This window comes from Antechinus flavipes, chromosome 4, assembly GCF_016432865.1.
Source record: "Antechinus flavipes isolate AdamAnt ecotype Samford, QLD, Australia chromosome 4, AdamAnt_v2, whole genome shotgun sequence".
In the NCBI taxonomy this organism is placed as follows: Eukaryota; Metazoa; Chordata; class Mammalia; order Dasyuromorphia; family Dasyuridae; genus Antechinus; species Antechinus flavipes.
The window spans coordinates 168,581,360-168,596,393 of record NC_067401.1 but is presented as its reverse complement, the minus strand read 5'-3'; the positions used below and the strand labels follow the sequence as shown (position 1 = coordinate 168,596,393).

The following is a 15,034-nucleotide window of genomic DNA, read 5'->3' as shown; positions in this document are numbered from 1 at the left end:
AAAACCCAAATTAAATCTGCAGAATCCTTGTTGAACATCTTTTCTATTCTAAGGCTTTAGATGGATTTAGCCATTACAACCACTGAGTGTTAAAGCATAACTGATGGCCTGGGTCTTTCCTTAGTCAAAGGACAATACTTTTTCTATTACAAATGGCTTGTAATTCCTGATGACAAATGTGAAGGTTGGTTCAAATATATCTCTTAAATAAATATGCTAGATCATTGTGGAATTTTTCTCTGCAAATATTCTAGGATCAGATAGACAGGGTATAGCCCAAGGACTTTGCTCTTCCCTTATGATCACATCTCTCTGCAACAAGTTTTCCTATGCATTTCAACATGATGTGTCCAAGAGTTCTCCTGTCTTCTGTGGCTCTGCTCACCCTCTTCTTCCTAGTTACTGGAGCTCCTTTCCAGAGGCAGCTCCCCAAGAACAAGTTGCTCCTGGTTTCTTTTGATGGCTTTCGTTGGAACTATGACCAAGATGTAAATACCCCCAATTTGGATTCCATGGTTAAAGATGGCGTGAAAGCTCATTACATGATCCCAGCTTTTGTCACCATGACTAGTCCCTGCCACTTCACTCTGGTTACTGGTGAGTACCTTCTCAGGTTTGGGGAAAGTGAGACAAGAACAAGAGAACCTCCAAAGAAACAGTTCAGCCAGGCAGCAGTATTGAGTGAATAACCAAGGTAGGTAGAATTCTATGCAAGATACTATGGAACAGGGAGTAAAGGACAAATATTAGATATACTACCCCTAATCTCAGCCAATTTATAATACTGGAAAGATGAAATAAATACATTCAGAATATTTACTAGGGAAAATGCAAATAATTGATGGTGAATATAATAATTATTATTATATATTTGTCATCTATTATTATATAATTATTATTAATAATTCTGAAATAATAATAGCTGACATTGATATAATGTTTTAATATTTTCTATTTAGAGTTTCTCAACAATCCTGTAAGGTAGAGACTATGGGCATTCTTATTTTACTGACAATGGGACTGGAGTTTATAAGAAAAATTACTTGCTCAAATTCACAGATTAAGTGTTAGAGATGAGATTTGAACCCAGATTTAGATGACTTCATGTCCAATATTCCACCAACCATACAATAATCCCTTTTTTCTGCTAAAATATGTCTCTTTAACTTCATAATCCTTTCAATCAAATGGATAGAATTTAATTTTCAGATTTTAGAAGGCAACAGCATAATGAATGAATAGTTCTATTATTTATCTTTTTCTTTTCCCTCTTCCTCTCCTTCTTCTTTTCCTTCTCCTTCTTCTTCCTGTTCATCATAATAATAAATAGCATTTATATAGTGGTTTCAGGATGCAAAACACTTTACAAATATTATCACATTTTATCTTTATAACAACATTGTAAATCAGGTATTTTTATTCCCATTTTAGAGAAGAGGAAAGGTCAAAGGAAATTAAGCATCTTGGCTCAGTGAAGTTCCATCCGGTAAAATTATATTATCTTTTTAAGGACATGATTATTATATTTAAGCAAAGCAGATACACTTCTCAAGTATCTAATATCCATTTTGCCAATCTCTGAACATAAAGTCCAAACTAGTAGAATCATAAACCCATTGACCCAGAAGAGACCATAGAGATACCTTTGCAAGTACTGAATCAACCTAGAATACAAAAAGAGATTCACGGCTTCTTTGAAGAGGTAAACTAATTTTTAATATGAATTTATTAAGTTCTTACTATGTCCCAGGTGTTGTGCTAAGCACTTGCCAAATATTTTCTCATTTGAGCCTAATAACCTTCCTGGGAAGTAGGTACTATTATTATCCCCATTTTACAGATGAAATCGAGGCAGAGATTAAATGACTTGCCCAAAGGTGGTTTAACTAGTAAATGTCTAAGATCTGATTTGAATTTAGATGTTCTTGACTCTGAGTCCAGTATAACTTAGGAAGGTAAGAGCATCATGGTTTGATTTCTGTTTTTGTTCCTTCCACTGCCCATTTCTTCCTCTCTGCCTATCTATCTATCTATATCAAAACTATCTATCTATATATATATCTATATCTATATCAATATATATATATTCCCTTATCTCTTTACTGTGGTCTCTTGTCTCTTTCCTTCACTGGTATCATCATCCCCAGCTTTTCTGATTCTACTCAGAATCCTGGCTGTATTATCTCCCATTACTATACCACAACTGTCTCTTATTCCTGTAGGGAAGTATATTGAGAACCATGGTGTTGTTCACAACATGTACTATAATACCACCACCAAAGTGAAGCTACCCTATCATGCAACACTGGGAATTGAAAGGTGGTGGGACAATGGCAGCCTGCCCATTTGGATCACTGCCCAGAGACAGGTAACATTGCCTTGCCTACTAAGGAAACATGGACAGAGCTATAACAAGGGTGTTTGCACTCAGGGCAACTACCACATCCTGGACCAGGGATAAGTGTCAGGGGAGGAGGGTAAAAAGAATATTATTGTCAAGGGATGTTCTGGGGAGGTCATTGAAGTCAGAAGGGCAAAGGGAAAGAAGTTCACCCTGATGGAAAAGACTGTGGCAGGAGTTCCTCTCAGCATCGTTAGCTTCCTATTAGTCTCGCTAATTAAGTGATAAGTTCTCATGTTTCTTTGTTTTTATACTATTAGAGCACTGCAGGTGCTAATATCTTTTAAATTTGGCACCCTGGGACAAAGACCCATCAACCTTGCCTTGGTTAGAGCTTTGAAAAATGAAAGAAACCCAGGATGTGCAGAAGGTGTGGTCCATGTGGACTTCACTTAGGTTAGATATTTAGAACTAATTTTAGTATTAAGTGGGATTCAGGACTCAGTGTGGAGCCTGGAGGAGCCAAGTCTTTACACAGACTCATAAATACTTTGGCATGACTCATTCATGACGGGTAATCAAAAAGCTTTGACATTCATGTTTACAACTATAGGACAAACAAAGATTGTTCCATTATTAAGCATTGTATTGTGTTAGTTAAGTGCTGGTCCTGTGTTTCTGTGGGAAACATATGTGTGAGAAATGACAAGCAGAGAAATCTTCCAAGGTCCTTTCTTTGGTGATACATCAAAGGAGGAAAGGAGTAGGTTCTTGGAAACCTAAGTTCAAATTCCTGATCTGGCACTAATTATCTGAGCAACCTTATACATGTTACATCCCCTCTCTCAGTCTCAGTTTTCCCAAAAAGATTGAACCTATGATTTAAAAGATATAGGGAAAAGCCAAGTGTGAAAACTCCCTTTTCTAGTAAATTGGCATCTCTCTATAACTCGGAATCTTAGAGAGTTGTCTAGATTTGAGATACTATGCACTTTTTCCAGAGATATGTGACTTACAACAGTCTCTGAGTGCCAGCTGAATCAGATAAAAATGTAATTGGGAAATATTTAACAAAATAAATAAAACACAGTAAAATACAAATAATATTACATTTTAAAACTATGTCAATATGTGGCCTTGAAAGATCTTTATGTGTGATCTAGTGGCCCCCATTTCTATTTGTATTTCAAACCACTAGCTAATTACATTAAGAACTTGAGGGACTTGTTAAGGATCAAATAGTCAAGGTGTTACAATTAAGTCTTGAATCCAATCTTCTTAAGTGTTTAGGCCAGTCCTGCCTGGGCCAGCTTTCCCATCTTTAAAATAAAAGGAGTTGGACATAGATAAACTCCAGGACATTTTCTCCTTCTTTGAAGTTATGATTCTGTTAATATTTGAGGCTAAGATCCCAATACTGAGGATTTGACCAGAGTGTGGATAATTGATCTTAGGAGACAATGTTTTTTCAAATTCCTCCCATCCCAAGGCTGAATAGCTTAATACTATAGTATAATTTACAGAAATGAACACTGGATTCGGGCTAGAAGACCAGAGTATTCAAATCCTTCCTTTGCTACTTGTAACTGTGTGACTTTGGGAAATCATTTCTCTCTCTAGCAATCAGTTTCCCTTAGCAGTAAAGTGGTGGTGAGGAGTTAGATAAGATAATCTCTTAGAATTCCCTACCAATCCTAGATGCACAGATATCTCCTTCTAGCTTAGAAGAAACCAAAGGTTTTATAAAAAAAAGTCTCACTATGATGGGTTCTCATTAACCAAGTACTCATCATCCAAGTCTTTGCAGTAACTAAGTTGTATTTTGTTTCTGTGCAGACCTGTGGTTGCAGTGAAAGAGAAAATCCAACACAAATCACATGCATATATGTGTGTGTATTTGTGTATAAATATATACATATCTGTGTATATATATACACAAATATGTGTATATATGTACATACATATATATGTATGTCTGTGGGTGTGTGTGTATATATATATGCATATATATATATATATATATATATACAAATATATACTGAATATCAATTTTATCTAGATTTTTAAATTGAGAATTATTTTTAAACTTCAATAGTATTTCTGGATATATTTTTTCTTCAATAGTATTTTATTTTCCCAATTACATGTAGAAATAATTTTCAACATTCATTTTTGTGAGATTTTCAGTTCCAATTTTTTCTCCCTCCCTCTTTGCCTGACTTCCTCTGTCTGCAAGAGAGCAAGCAATCTGACATAGGTTATACATATACACTCATTGTAAACATATTGCCATATTTGTGTTGTGAAAAAAAAAAAACAGAACAAAAGGGGAAAGCCATGAGAAAGAAAAAATAAACAACAAAAAAGGTGAAACTATTATGCTTCAAACAGCCTTCAGACTCCATAGTTCTTTCTCTACATACAGATGGAATTGTCTTGGATCACTGTATTGCTGAGAACAGATAAGATTACCATAATTGATCATCACACAATCTTTCTGTTCAATGACCCTTTTTTTATGGACATAGTGGATAGAGCATTAGACCTAGAGTTAGGAAAATTCATCTTTCCGAATTCAAATCTATCCTTAAACATTTACTAGCTGTGTGACCTTAAGCAAGTTACTTTTACCTGTTTACCTCGGTTTCCTCAGTAAATGGGCTGAAGAAAGAAATGGCAAACCATTTTAGTAGCTTTGTAAAGAAAACTCCAAAATGGGGCCTCAAAGAATCAGACATAGCTAAACAACAACAACCGTTTTATGCAGTTTAAGTCTTAAATAGTTTCTTGAAACACTGAGAAGTTAATTCATTTGCCCATCACACAATCAAGATGTATTAGAGGCAGCCCTTAAAACTGAGTTTTCCTGAGGTCAGTTTTCTATTCACAATTCCATATTGCTAGTCTATGAAGTTATATGAGGAAAGAAACAAAAGTCATCCTGACATGAAAACATTTACTAATAAAGTTATGAAATTATTAAAAATTATAGGTAATAAATTTATAAAATTGTTCCCAATTTAAATAACCTATCTATTTCAAACTAGAATCTATCCCTGCCCACCCCATTCTATCAGCAGCAAGTCACTAACTGATTGTCCTTAGGCACTTTTAAAGAGGACAATTCAAAATGTCAAAGGATTAAGAAATTCAGAAAAACTGATGAAATAAATTGATATTCCTCCTTATGGTCATGCTGCAAAAATCAGATGTGAAATGAAGAATTCCTTATCATACTATGCTAGCCCTCCTCCCAAATTTTTTTGATTCATTCATTTTCCTTTTAAGAATTAGCACGTAACTGAAATTATATTTTTATCCAAAGAAAGAACTGATAAAAAGAAGTATGTAGAGTATAATTTTACTTATATATATAAATATTTGTTTCTAATAGTAGTCATCTCTAGGATGACTAGATCTCTAGTCCACCCTAGAGATGGAGGGAAGAAAAAGAAGGGAAAAAAAGAAATTTACATAATAATTCTGTTATATATTTTTAAAAGTTGCAAGTTGTACATAATAGATTTGCAGTTTCATGTACAACTATCTTTTTTATTATATCATATTATGGAAATGTTTTTATTCCATAAATTGAAAATGAAATAAATACATTTTTAATGTATAACATAAAGCAAGCCTATTTTTATAATTTGTAGGTTTATTTTTTGAAAATAAAGTCCCAATCAAACCTTTTTTTTATTATTTACTATGAAATCTTGTTCCCCACTTTAAGTGATTTCCCTTTTTTTACAGTAGTAATTATCCTCAAATAATGAAGACCCCCTGGATTCCAGTCCTGCTGTGATAATAATTGTCACAAAGCACTTTCACATCCATTATCTCATTTGAGTCTCAAAACATAAAACTGGTATTCTTACCCTCATATACAGAGAAGGAAACAGACTCAGAGAATACAGAGATGATACAGCAAAAGAGTGAAAGAGATGAAGCTTGAACCCAGATCTCCTGATTTCCAGGTCTATAGATTAAGGACTGCTCTCACAGAACAAAAGAAAATTCGCAAACAAAAATAGTGTAAATCTAAGAGCCCACTCCTACATAATAAATAGAGTAAACACAAATGTGAGTTTCCCTTAGTTGGATAATACATGGCAGAAAGAAAAGGCTAATAACTTGATACCTGACATCATTTACCACTGTGTGAGTGCTCAGTCTATAGCTAGATCAAAGGGATGATGATGTGGGTCAGAAATTAAATAGAGAAAGAAAATCGGGATGGGTGATTACCTAAATATATTGGATGAGTGGATAGATAAATAATCTCACAGATGTGAATAATCCTTTCAGATCATCACTCACTGTAATCCTGTGGTTCTTTTAAAATTTTAAAGATACTAGAGACATGCCAGAGAACTGAGTAAATAGAGGCAAGATAGTGAATAGAAAGTCTATCTCAAAGTCAAATACTGCTCCCAATACATATCAATTGTGTGATTATGGCAAGTCATTTAACCTCCAATGTCCCTGAGTAACTCTATAAGTTGCCACCATTGAGGCAGCTGCAGTTATTGAATGGCATTGGTAAAGGGATTTTCTTCACAGAGAGTTCCCTATATCAATGAAATCATGGGTTCAATAAAAAAAAAAAAAAGTCAACAGGGCGATCTTTGCACTGTCCATCCATTATCTCTCAACTCTGTGTAACTCTCCCACATTATTTGTCTTTGGCAATACTTTTGCTGATTCATTTTTATTCTACTTAATAGTTATAGTTATTCTCATTTTTATACCAATTGAGGTTTGCAAAATGCTGGGAGAATGTAGAATGAATTTTATTATCCCCATGTATAGAGAGGAAACTGATGCTCAAATGGGTTAAGTGACTTTCTCAGGCCACCCAAACAAGTTAAGGCTCAGAACTAAAATTCAAATTCAGTCTCTCTTGATTCTAGCTCCAGCCCTCTTTCCATTAGGCCATGATGCCTCTTCACAGAAGTTTATGGTAGAAAACAAATGGAGAAAACAAGCACAATACTAATGAAAAGAACCCAGGCTCTTTACTGAATCTCAGTCAAAGGATCTGGTTTCTAGTCCCAGATCTGGCCCTAATTAAGGTTGTTAATTTATGTCATAATAATAATTATAATACCATGTAACATAACACTCTTCAGTATTCAAAAATGATTTTACATTGTAGTTGAGTAACTTTAGTAGCATAGTTCCAAATTGCTTTCCAGAATGACAGAACCAATTCATAGCTCCACTAACAGTGTATCCAATGAGCTAACATTTGTCATTTTCCATTTTTGTCAACTTCTCTAATCTTATGGTATGAGGTAGATCTTCAGATTTTACTTTTATTTGCATTTCCCTTTTTTATTTGGAGCATTTTTTTTCAACTGGTTTTAAATCCCCTTTGACCCAACAACTTGACCTATACCTCAAAGACATTAAAGAAAGAGGGAAAGGATCTATATGCACAGAAATATTCATAGCAATTCTTTTAATGGTAGCAAAGAATTGGAAACTAAGAGGATACCTATCAATTGTGAAATGTTTGAATAAATTATAGCTATTGATTTTAGTCACTCTGAGAAATAGCTTCCTCCTATGTAAAATGAGGATAACAATTCTTACTCTACTTGTATCATAAAGCTATTCTAAAAATAGCATAAGGTCAGAAATATGATGCTCTTTTTAAAAAATAATTTTTTATTTTCCCCAATTACATGTAAAAATAATTTTAACATTCTTTTTTTTTCAAATTCTAAATTCCAAATTCTCTCCTTTACTCCTCTCTCAGCCAAAGTGAGACGGCAAACAATTTCACTTGAGTTATGCATGTCTAGTAATGCAAAACATTTCCACATTAGTCATGCTGTGAAAGAAAATACAAACAACAACAAAAAAAAGTAAAGAAAAAGAATACTTCAATCTGCATTCAGACTCCAATGGTTCTTTCTCTGGAGATGGATAGTATTTTTCCCCATAAGTCCTTCACAATTGATTTGGATCATTATATTGCTGAGAGTAGCTAAGTTATTCACAGTTGATCACCAGATAGTGCTGTTATACACAGTGTTCTCCTGGTTCTGTTCATTTCACTTTGTTTCAGTTCATGTATGTCATTCCAGATTTTCCTGATAGCATCCTGCTATAAATGCTCATTGAAAAAAACAAAGATGTTATAGTAAAACAGAATTGTGGATAGATGGATGAGCAAATAGATGAATGGGGGGGGGAGAGGGGTGGAGATATCAAGATAAACAGAAAAAATATTGATGAACTGCAAGCATCCTTTGATCCATCTGCTAATTTTTCTTTTCAGGGCTTAAAAACTGGGTCATTCTTTTACCCAGGTGGTAACGTCAGCTACCAAGGTGAGTATGTCACTGTGAGCAGGAAGGAAGGAACATTTCATAAGTACAATGATGAGAAAGAATGGAGACAAAACATTGACACAGTGATAAAGTGGTTCACAGAAGACGACCTGGACTTGGTCACCCTCTACTTTGGGGAGCCAGATTCCACAGGTCACAAGTATGGTCCTGAGTCCCAAGAGAGAAAAGACATGGTGTTACAGGTGGACCGAACTGTAGGTTACCTCCGGGAAAAGATTGAGATGTATAACCTCACGGATAACCTCAACTTGATAATTACATCTGACCATGGTATGACCACTGTTCAAAAGAATGCTAGTGATTTGGTTGAATTTCACAAGTTTCCCAACTTTACCTTCAAGGATATTGAGTTTGAACTCCTAGACTATGGACCTAATGGAATGCTACTTCCCAAAGAAGGGAAACTCGAGAAGGTGTATGAGATCCTTAAGAATGCACATCCTAAACTCCACGTCTACAAGAAGGAGTCTTTCCCTGAGCGCTTTCACTATGCCAATAATAACAGAATTGTTCCACTGGTCATGTATAGTGATGTGGGCTATGTCATTCATGGGGTAAGGTGACTGATGGGGGAGTGGGGGAGGGAACTGGAAGGGAATAAGCATTCATTTAGTATCTAGCATGTACCAGGCACTATGCCTATTATCTCATTTGAGAGGAAGTTTTCACTAAACATTCATTTATCTACACAGGGAGTGTTTGGGAGTGTAACAAATTAATATGGTTGTGGAATAGTTCTAGAAACAAAATCTGTTGACAGCATCCAAAAGCTATAATTTGGGAGGGCCTGGGCTAAATCCAAGAAAGAGGGTGTCAGGAAATTTTGGGGTAAAATAGAGACATACAGAAAGATGAAGTCCATATGGTCATACATGATTCAGGAAGAAGGTTCATGAGAGAATAGGATAAGGGAAGTTCATGATGCATGTGTATCAGACCCAAGTAGTAAGGGTTGATGATAAAGAATACGTGTCAGGCACAAAAGAAGAGAAAGCTTTATGGAGGAGCAGATACAAGATAAAAGGAATAATGGCAAAGGCTGAGACTATGGGAAGCTATTAGACATAGCCCAGAGTGGTAGATATTCAGATAGTATTGAGAGGAACCATGGGAGAGGAGGGTAGACAAACAGAGTAGAAAAGGCAATTGTAGAAAGCATAGTATGGGGAAGACCTGAGGAGTAGAAGGGAAATATCAAGTTTATAACATTAGGAAAGTGGTGGAAAAGAATAAAAGATATGAAGATAATCATGTGTGAGTGTATGTTGGCTTTTTGTGTGATATAATGACAATGTGTGACCCATGTAAACATAGTAGAACAGAAGGATCATAGGATCATAGATTTACACCTGAAAGAATTAAATTAAGAGCTTGATAAATTTGGTCATTTGCCTAAGGTCACCTAAGTAGACAGGATTTCATACCCAGGTTTTTGACTTTAAACCTAACACTTTCCACTGTATAGAAAGAATATGCTCTTGAGATGGCGTCTCCTTTTCCTACTTCCTCTATTAAGGAATTGAATTTCCTTGGTGCAGGGAGCTCCATAAACCAAAAAACATTTTCTCTTTGGGTGCAATTTAGAGTCAAAGTTGCCTAGAACATTGAGAGGTCAAGCAAGTTGCCCAGTCATAGAACCCGTATACACTAAAATCAGGAATATGAATAAATTAAAGTTTTATATGACTTCTCTCATGGCTTCTTTCACTTTTGCCAGCTTTTTCTAGCATCCATATTTCCTTACAAACACACCATTATAGCCAATGGAAGACCAGGGTTTTGGAGCCCAAATTTTGGAAAGCTTGTCACTCAGTAGGTGATCTATTTCGATTCTCGAGTATCACCATAGATTTTTTACTACTCTTACTCAATACACAGTGTGCATGAAATATCAGCCACTATATCAGGACTCCGTGTATGTGTATGAGTGTGTGAGTGTGTATGTGTGTTTTGAGAAGAGAACATGATGAAGAAGAATTGTGGCTGACAGATAGGAGAAAAACTAGAGAATAGATGAACAGGAGCCAAGAACAGAGCAGAGGAAGTAACTAAAACAAGAAAGGGAATATTAGGAAATTGGAGAAGCTAACATGTATAAGAGAAAGAGCACAGGATTTGAAACAAGAGGAGATCAGTTCAAGTCCTAGTTCTGTAATTTACTACCTATGTGAGCTATGTTAAACAAGTCGCTTCCCCATTGGGGGCCTCTGTACTTCCTATAAAATGGAGGGATTAAACTAAATTATCTCTACGGTCCCTTTCAGCTCAAAATCTTATTTTTAAAAATGCAATTTCTGGATTGGTAGCTCTCCTCATTTATTTAGATTTATAAGTCATGAGGATGAATATTCATTGAATGTCTGTCTCTAGGACCAAGAATTTTTTCTAAAAAAAAAAAAAATCTGAGTCTTAAAATCTTTTTGCTCTCTCTCATTTCTGTGTGCTTGACTACAATGGAGAAGGTTTAGGTGCAGGCAAGAGGCTAGAAGAAGATACTAGAAGAAGAAGCAGCAGCTTTCCTCCTACCCAGCAATATTAGCAATGGACGTAATTTTGTTTTTTTCACAGAGAATTAACGTCCAATTTAACAAGGGGGAGCATGGTTTTGACAATGAGAACATGGACATGAAGACTATCTTCCGAGCTGTGGGTCCTGACTTTAAGAGAGGCCTGGAAGTAGAACCCTTTGAGAGTGTCCATGTGTATGAGCTTCTTTGTAAACTGCTGGACATCAAACCAGAAGCCAATGACGGGAACCTAAAGATCACTCTGCCCATGCTACGTTCAGGTGCCAGAGGGGATTCAGACCTGAGTTGTTCTTTGTTCTTACAAGTCTAGCTTGCTCCATCTTTCCTTTCCAACTTCCTCTCTCTCTCTCTCTCTCTCTCTCTCTCTCTCTCTCTCTCTCTCTCTCTCTCTCTCTCTCTCTCTCTGGTTTTTTCTTTCTCTCTCCGTCTCTCTGCCTCTCTGTTTTCTCTGTCTCTGTCTCTCTTTGTCTCTGTATGACTTCTCTCCAACTCTGTCTCTCTAGTTCATTCTCTGATTTGTCTGTCTGTCTCCCTCTGTCTGTCTGTTTCTGTCTTTCTTTCTCTGCCTCCATGTCTCTGTCTCTATCTTGTCTCTCTGTTTCTGTCTTCTCTGTGTCTCTTTCTCTGCCTCTTTGTCTCTCTCTGTCTCTGTCTCTGTCTCTCTCATTTCAAGTAAGTCTGTGCACAGGTATAGAGGATGACTTTGTTTACACACACACACACACACACATACACACACACACCCTAAGGAACACATGTGTTGACTAAAGATGTATTTGGGTCTTCTAGGGGTAAGGTAAATTCTTGTTGAAACAGTGACATCTAGTGGAGTCAAAAGACATCATCGTTTACCTGGGAGGCACATTCCCACTTCTTTCACTTTGCAAAGAATACTGCAAAATCTTGGGAAACATGGGCCACCAATTCCACAACACAAACCATCATATGCAAAAGTATTGTCCATAATCAGTATCTCACTTATTATCCTCTCTCCCAGCTCTCTGAGATGATCATATAGCACTTAAAGTTTGCAAATCACTTTACAAATATTATTTTATCCTCCCAACAACCTTGGTTAAGTAGGTGCTATTATGCCCCCCACTTTATAGAAAAGGGAAGTCAGGAAAACAGTAGTTTGTCCAGAGTCACACAACTAGTAATTAATTGAGACTGACTTTGAACTCAGGTCTTCCTGATTCCTGTGGGTCACTAAGTAGTATAATGGATACAACACTGGTCTGTGAATTGGAAAGACTCATCTTCATGATTCCAAATCTGACTTGACACTTACTAACTTTGTGAAGCTGGGCAACTTTACTTTGCTCAGTTTTTTCATCTGTAAAATCAACTGAAAAAAGAAATGGCAAACCACTCTAGTATATCTGCCCAAAAAACCCAAATGGGGTTCCAAAGAGTAGGGCACAACTGAAACAGCTCAACAATTTCCTGACTTCAGCTCCAGCACTCTATTCTCTAGCTGCCAAACAATAACAAAACCACAGCAATTAAAATAATAACTTTTACATCAGATATTTGAGCTGAATGTCAGAGTGAGGTTTCAAAGGTTATCAAGGTTAAACAAATTGCCTAAATTCACAGTACAAACCCTTGTTTTGTTTTCCACTTAGATAACCTAGATGAAATTCCTATAATTCACCCAATCCTGAGGTCAGACTCCTCCAAAGAGCATTTTAGGACCTACATGATTTTTTCACCTTAAAAAGAGTAAAGAAAAAACAGGATGCCCTTGTCACATCCAAAAGTCTGACCTAAAATCACCAAGGTTAATCTGTACTAGTTTGGAGAAACTGTCCCAAAACATTTTAAAGAATTATAGCTAACCTAACCGTCTTCCAGGAAAAATCTCAAACTTCAGTAATTCCAGCCTATAACAGTTTCCAAGATTCTCTCCCATTCAGAAAAGAGATAAAGATATATATTCCCTCAATCTGCATCCTAAATTGGTTTCATCTTCATCTTGGCCAAAGACTGTTCTAGTTTGCTAGAAGGTTTTTTTTTTTGTTGTTGTTGTTGTTTTTTGTTTTTTGTTTTCCTTAGGTTCTTTCCATCTGTCATATGGGAAGCTGCCTTTGGGACTCATGATGGCTATGATCTTACTGAGGACAATCCTCTAACATCCCCTATCATTCAAGGTGATTATTCAGTGGAAATGTAATAAAGGGATAGGGACTGTCATTCTTGTTTCCCTGGCTCTCTCTTCTTCCTGAATTGAAGGGAGATCAAGACTGAAAGAAAAAGAGAGACTGCATCCAATCTCTCTACACCCCAATCCATTCTTCACACAAATGCCAAATTAATCTTCCTAAGGCAGAGCTCTGATCCCACCACCTTCTTATGTGAAAACCTTCAACAACTCCCTATTGATTCTACAAATTCAAACTCTATAGCCTGACATATTAAGCCTTCCACAACCTGGCTCCAGCCTGTCTGCATTCTAAGACTGGTTTCATATTATTTCCCTTTGTGCCCTCTTTTATATTCTACCTGATACAGCCTAGTAACGATTCCTCATACTTAACATTCTCTCTCCTATTTCCCTTCAGGCCTTTGTAGAGGATGGACTCCTCCCCATCATCTCTTGGAATTGTATTCTGTCAAGGCTTAGCTCATGGGGCCACCTCCCATAAGACACTCTTCGTGATCACCTCCATTATTAGTAGTCTCTCCCTTCTTAAATTACGATGTATTTATTTTTCTGTATGTTATATGGCAAGCTACTTGAGGACAGGGAATGTTATTTTTTCTTTTTATTTCAAGTTTCTTTCATAAAGTAGTTGCCTAACAAATATTTGTTGAATTGAATTAAATTGAATAAAACAAGTGGCAATGGTTCAACTGAAAAGAACTCATTCTTATAGAGAGGACTCTGGAAACTAGAGAAAGGTTCTCTGGTTGCTCAATGAGCTAGCTTCCTATTCTGGGTTCCTCCAAGTCCCATCGTCAGTCCATTTGACTCTTCATTCTAGCATTATTAATTGCCTAAGTCAGAGTTGTCTCAAATGATGTGAGATTGTGGTTCATTCATTCATTAAGCACCTGCTTTATACAAGTCTTTGCTGTCAAGAAGCTTATATTCTTCCTTTTTTAAATTTTGTTAAGAATTTTATTCCTGAAAAATGGGGGGAAATTAAAATATCAATAACATTCCTTTAATGATTTCTTAGGGGAAGAGGGAAGAGAGAACAAGAGGACTGAACAAGGTGCAAATAGGACTACCCCTTCTCTTGTGAGGAAACACATTCCTAAAATGGGATCACTTAATGATTCCTCTACTATAGCTGACAAAATGTAGAACACTTCATCAAAGGAGCACATACACACACATACACACGCAAGCATAATACAAGATAGAGGGAATAATAAAGATAAGGAAGAGATCACAAAGATTTCAAAGAAAATAAGGAGAAAAAATCATTTTAGCTGGAGGAATATAGGGAAAACTTCTTGAATAAGCTGAGCCTTGAAAGTTCAAGACTTGAAATGTCAGGGCTAACTTAGATGAGTACCTCTTGAGATAGGTCAGGGTCAGAAATATGGGGGGAGATGGTTTACAATATTTGTCTGGTGGCCCTTAGGATAAACTTAGAGGCACTAGATTCCCCATATATATAAATGAGATTTTTAACTTTTTGTTTCTAATGTCTCTGAAAGCTGTCCAAGTATCTGAATGCCCCATGTTTGAATGTAGCATCATAGTTGTATACATTTTCATTACATTCTGTAACAGTTGGTATAAATCTTCACATACATTTATTCATTTCTCATGACACAGAAATTTAATC

At 36.1% G+C, this 15,034-nt stretch overlaps 1 protein-coding gene across 1 annotated transcript; it reads left to right on the top strand.

The window, feature by feature from the left end:
* Positions 1–322: 322 nt before the first annotated feature.
* Positions 323–14,097, top strand: ENPP7 (ectonucleotide pyrophosphatase/phosphodiesterase 7). The gene is made up of 6 exons (XM_051995441.1): positions 323–597; positions 2,223–2,368; positions 8,631–9,257; positions 11,272–11,491; positions 13,290–13,384; positions 13,796–14,097. The coding sequence occupies exons 1-5, from the start codon at positions 330–332 to the stop codon at positions 13,364–13,366; spliced, it is 1,338 nt and encodes a 445-aa protein (XP_051851401.1). The 5' UTR covers positions 323–329; the 3' UTR covers positions 13,367–13,384; positions 13,796–14,097.
* Positions 14,098–15,034: the final 937 nt, after the last annotated feature.

Bases quoted from the DNA above. Each gene is read 5' to 3' on its own strand.
- ENPP7 (XM_051995441.1), top strand. From the start codon at position 330: ATGCATTTCAACATGATGTGTCCAAGAGTTCTCCTGTCTTCTGTGGCT. The intron at 9,258-11,271 runs GTAAGGTGACTG...TTTTTTTCACAG, and splicing joins TGGGCTATGTCATTCATGGG to AGAATTAACGTCCAATTTAA. The intron at 11,492-13,289 runs GTGCCAGAGGGG...TGTTTTCCTTAG, and splicing joins TCTGCCCATGCTACGTTCAG to GTTCTTTCCATCTGTCATAT.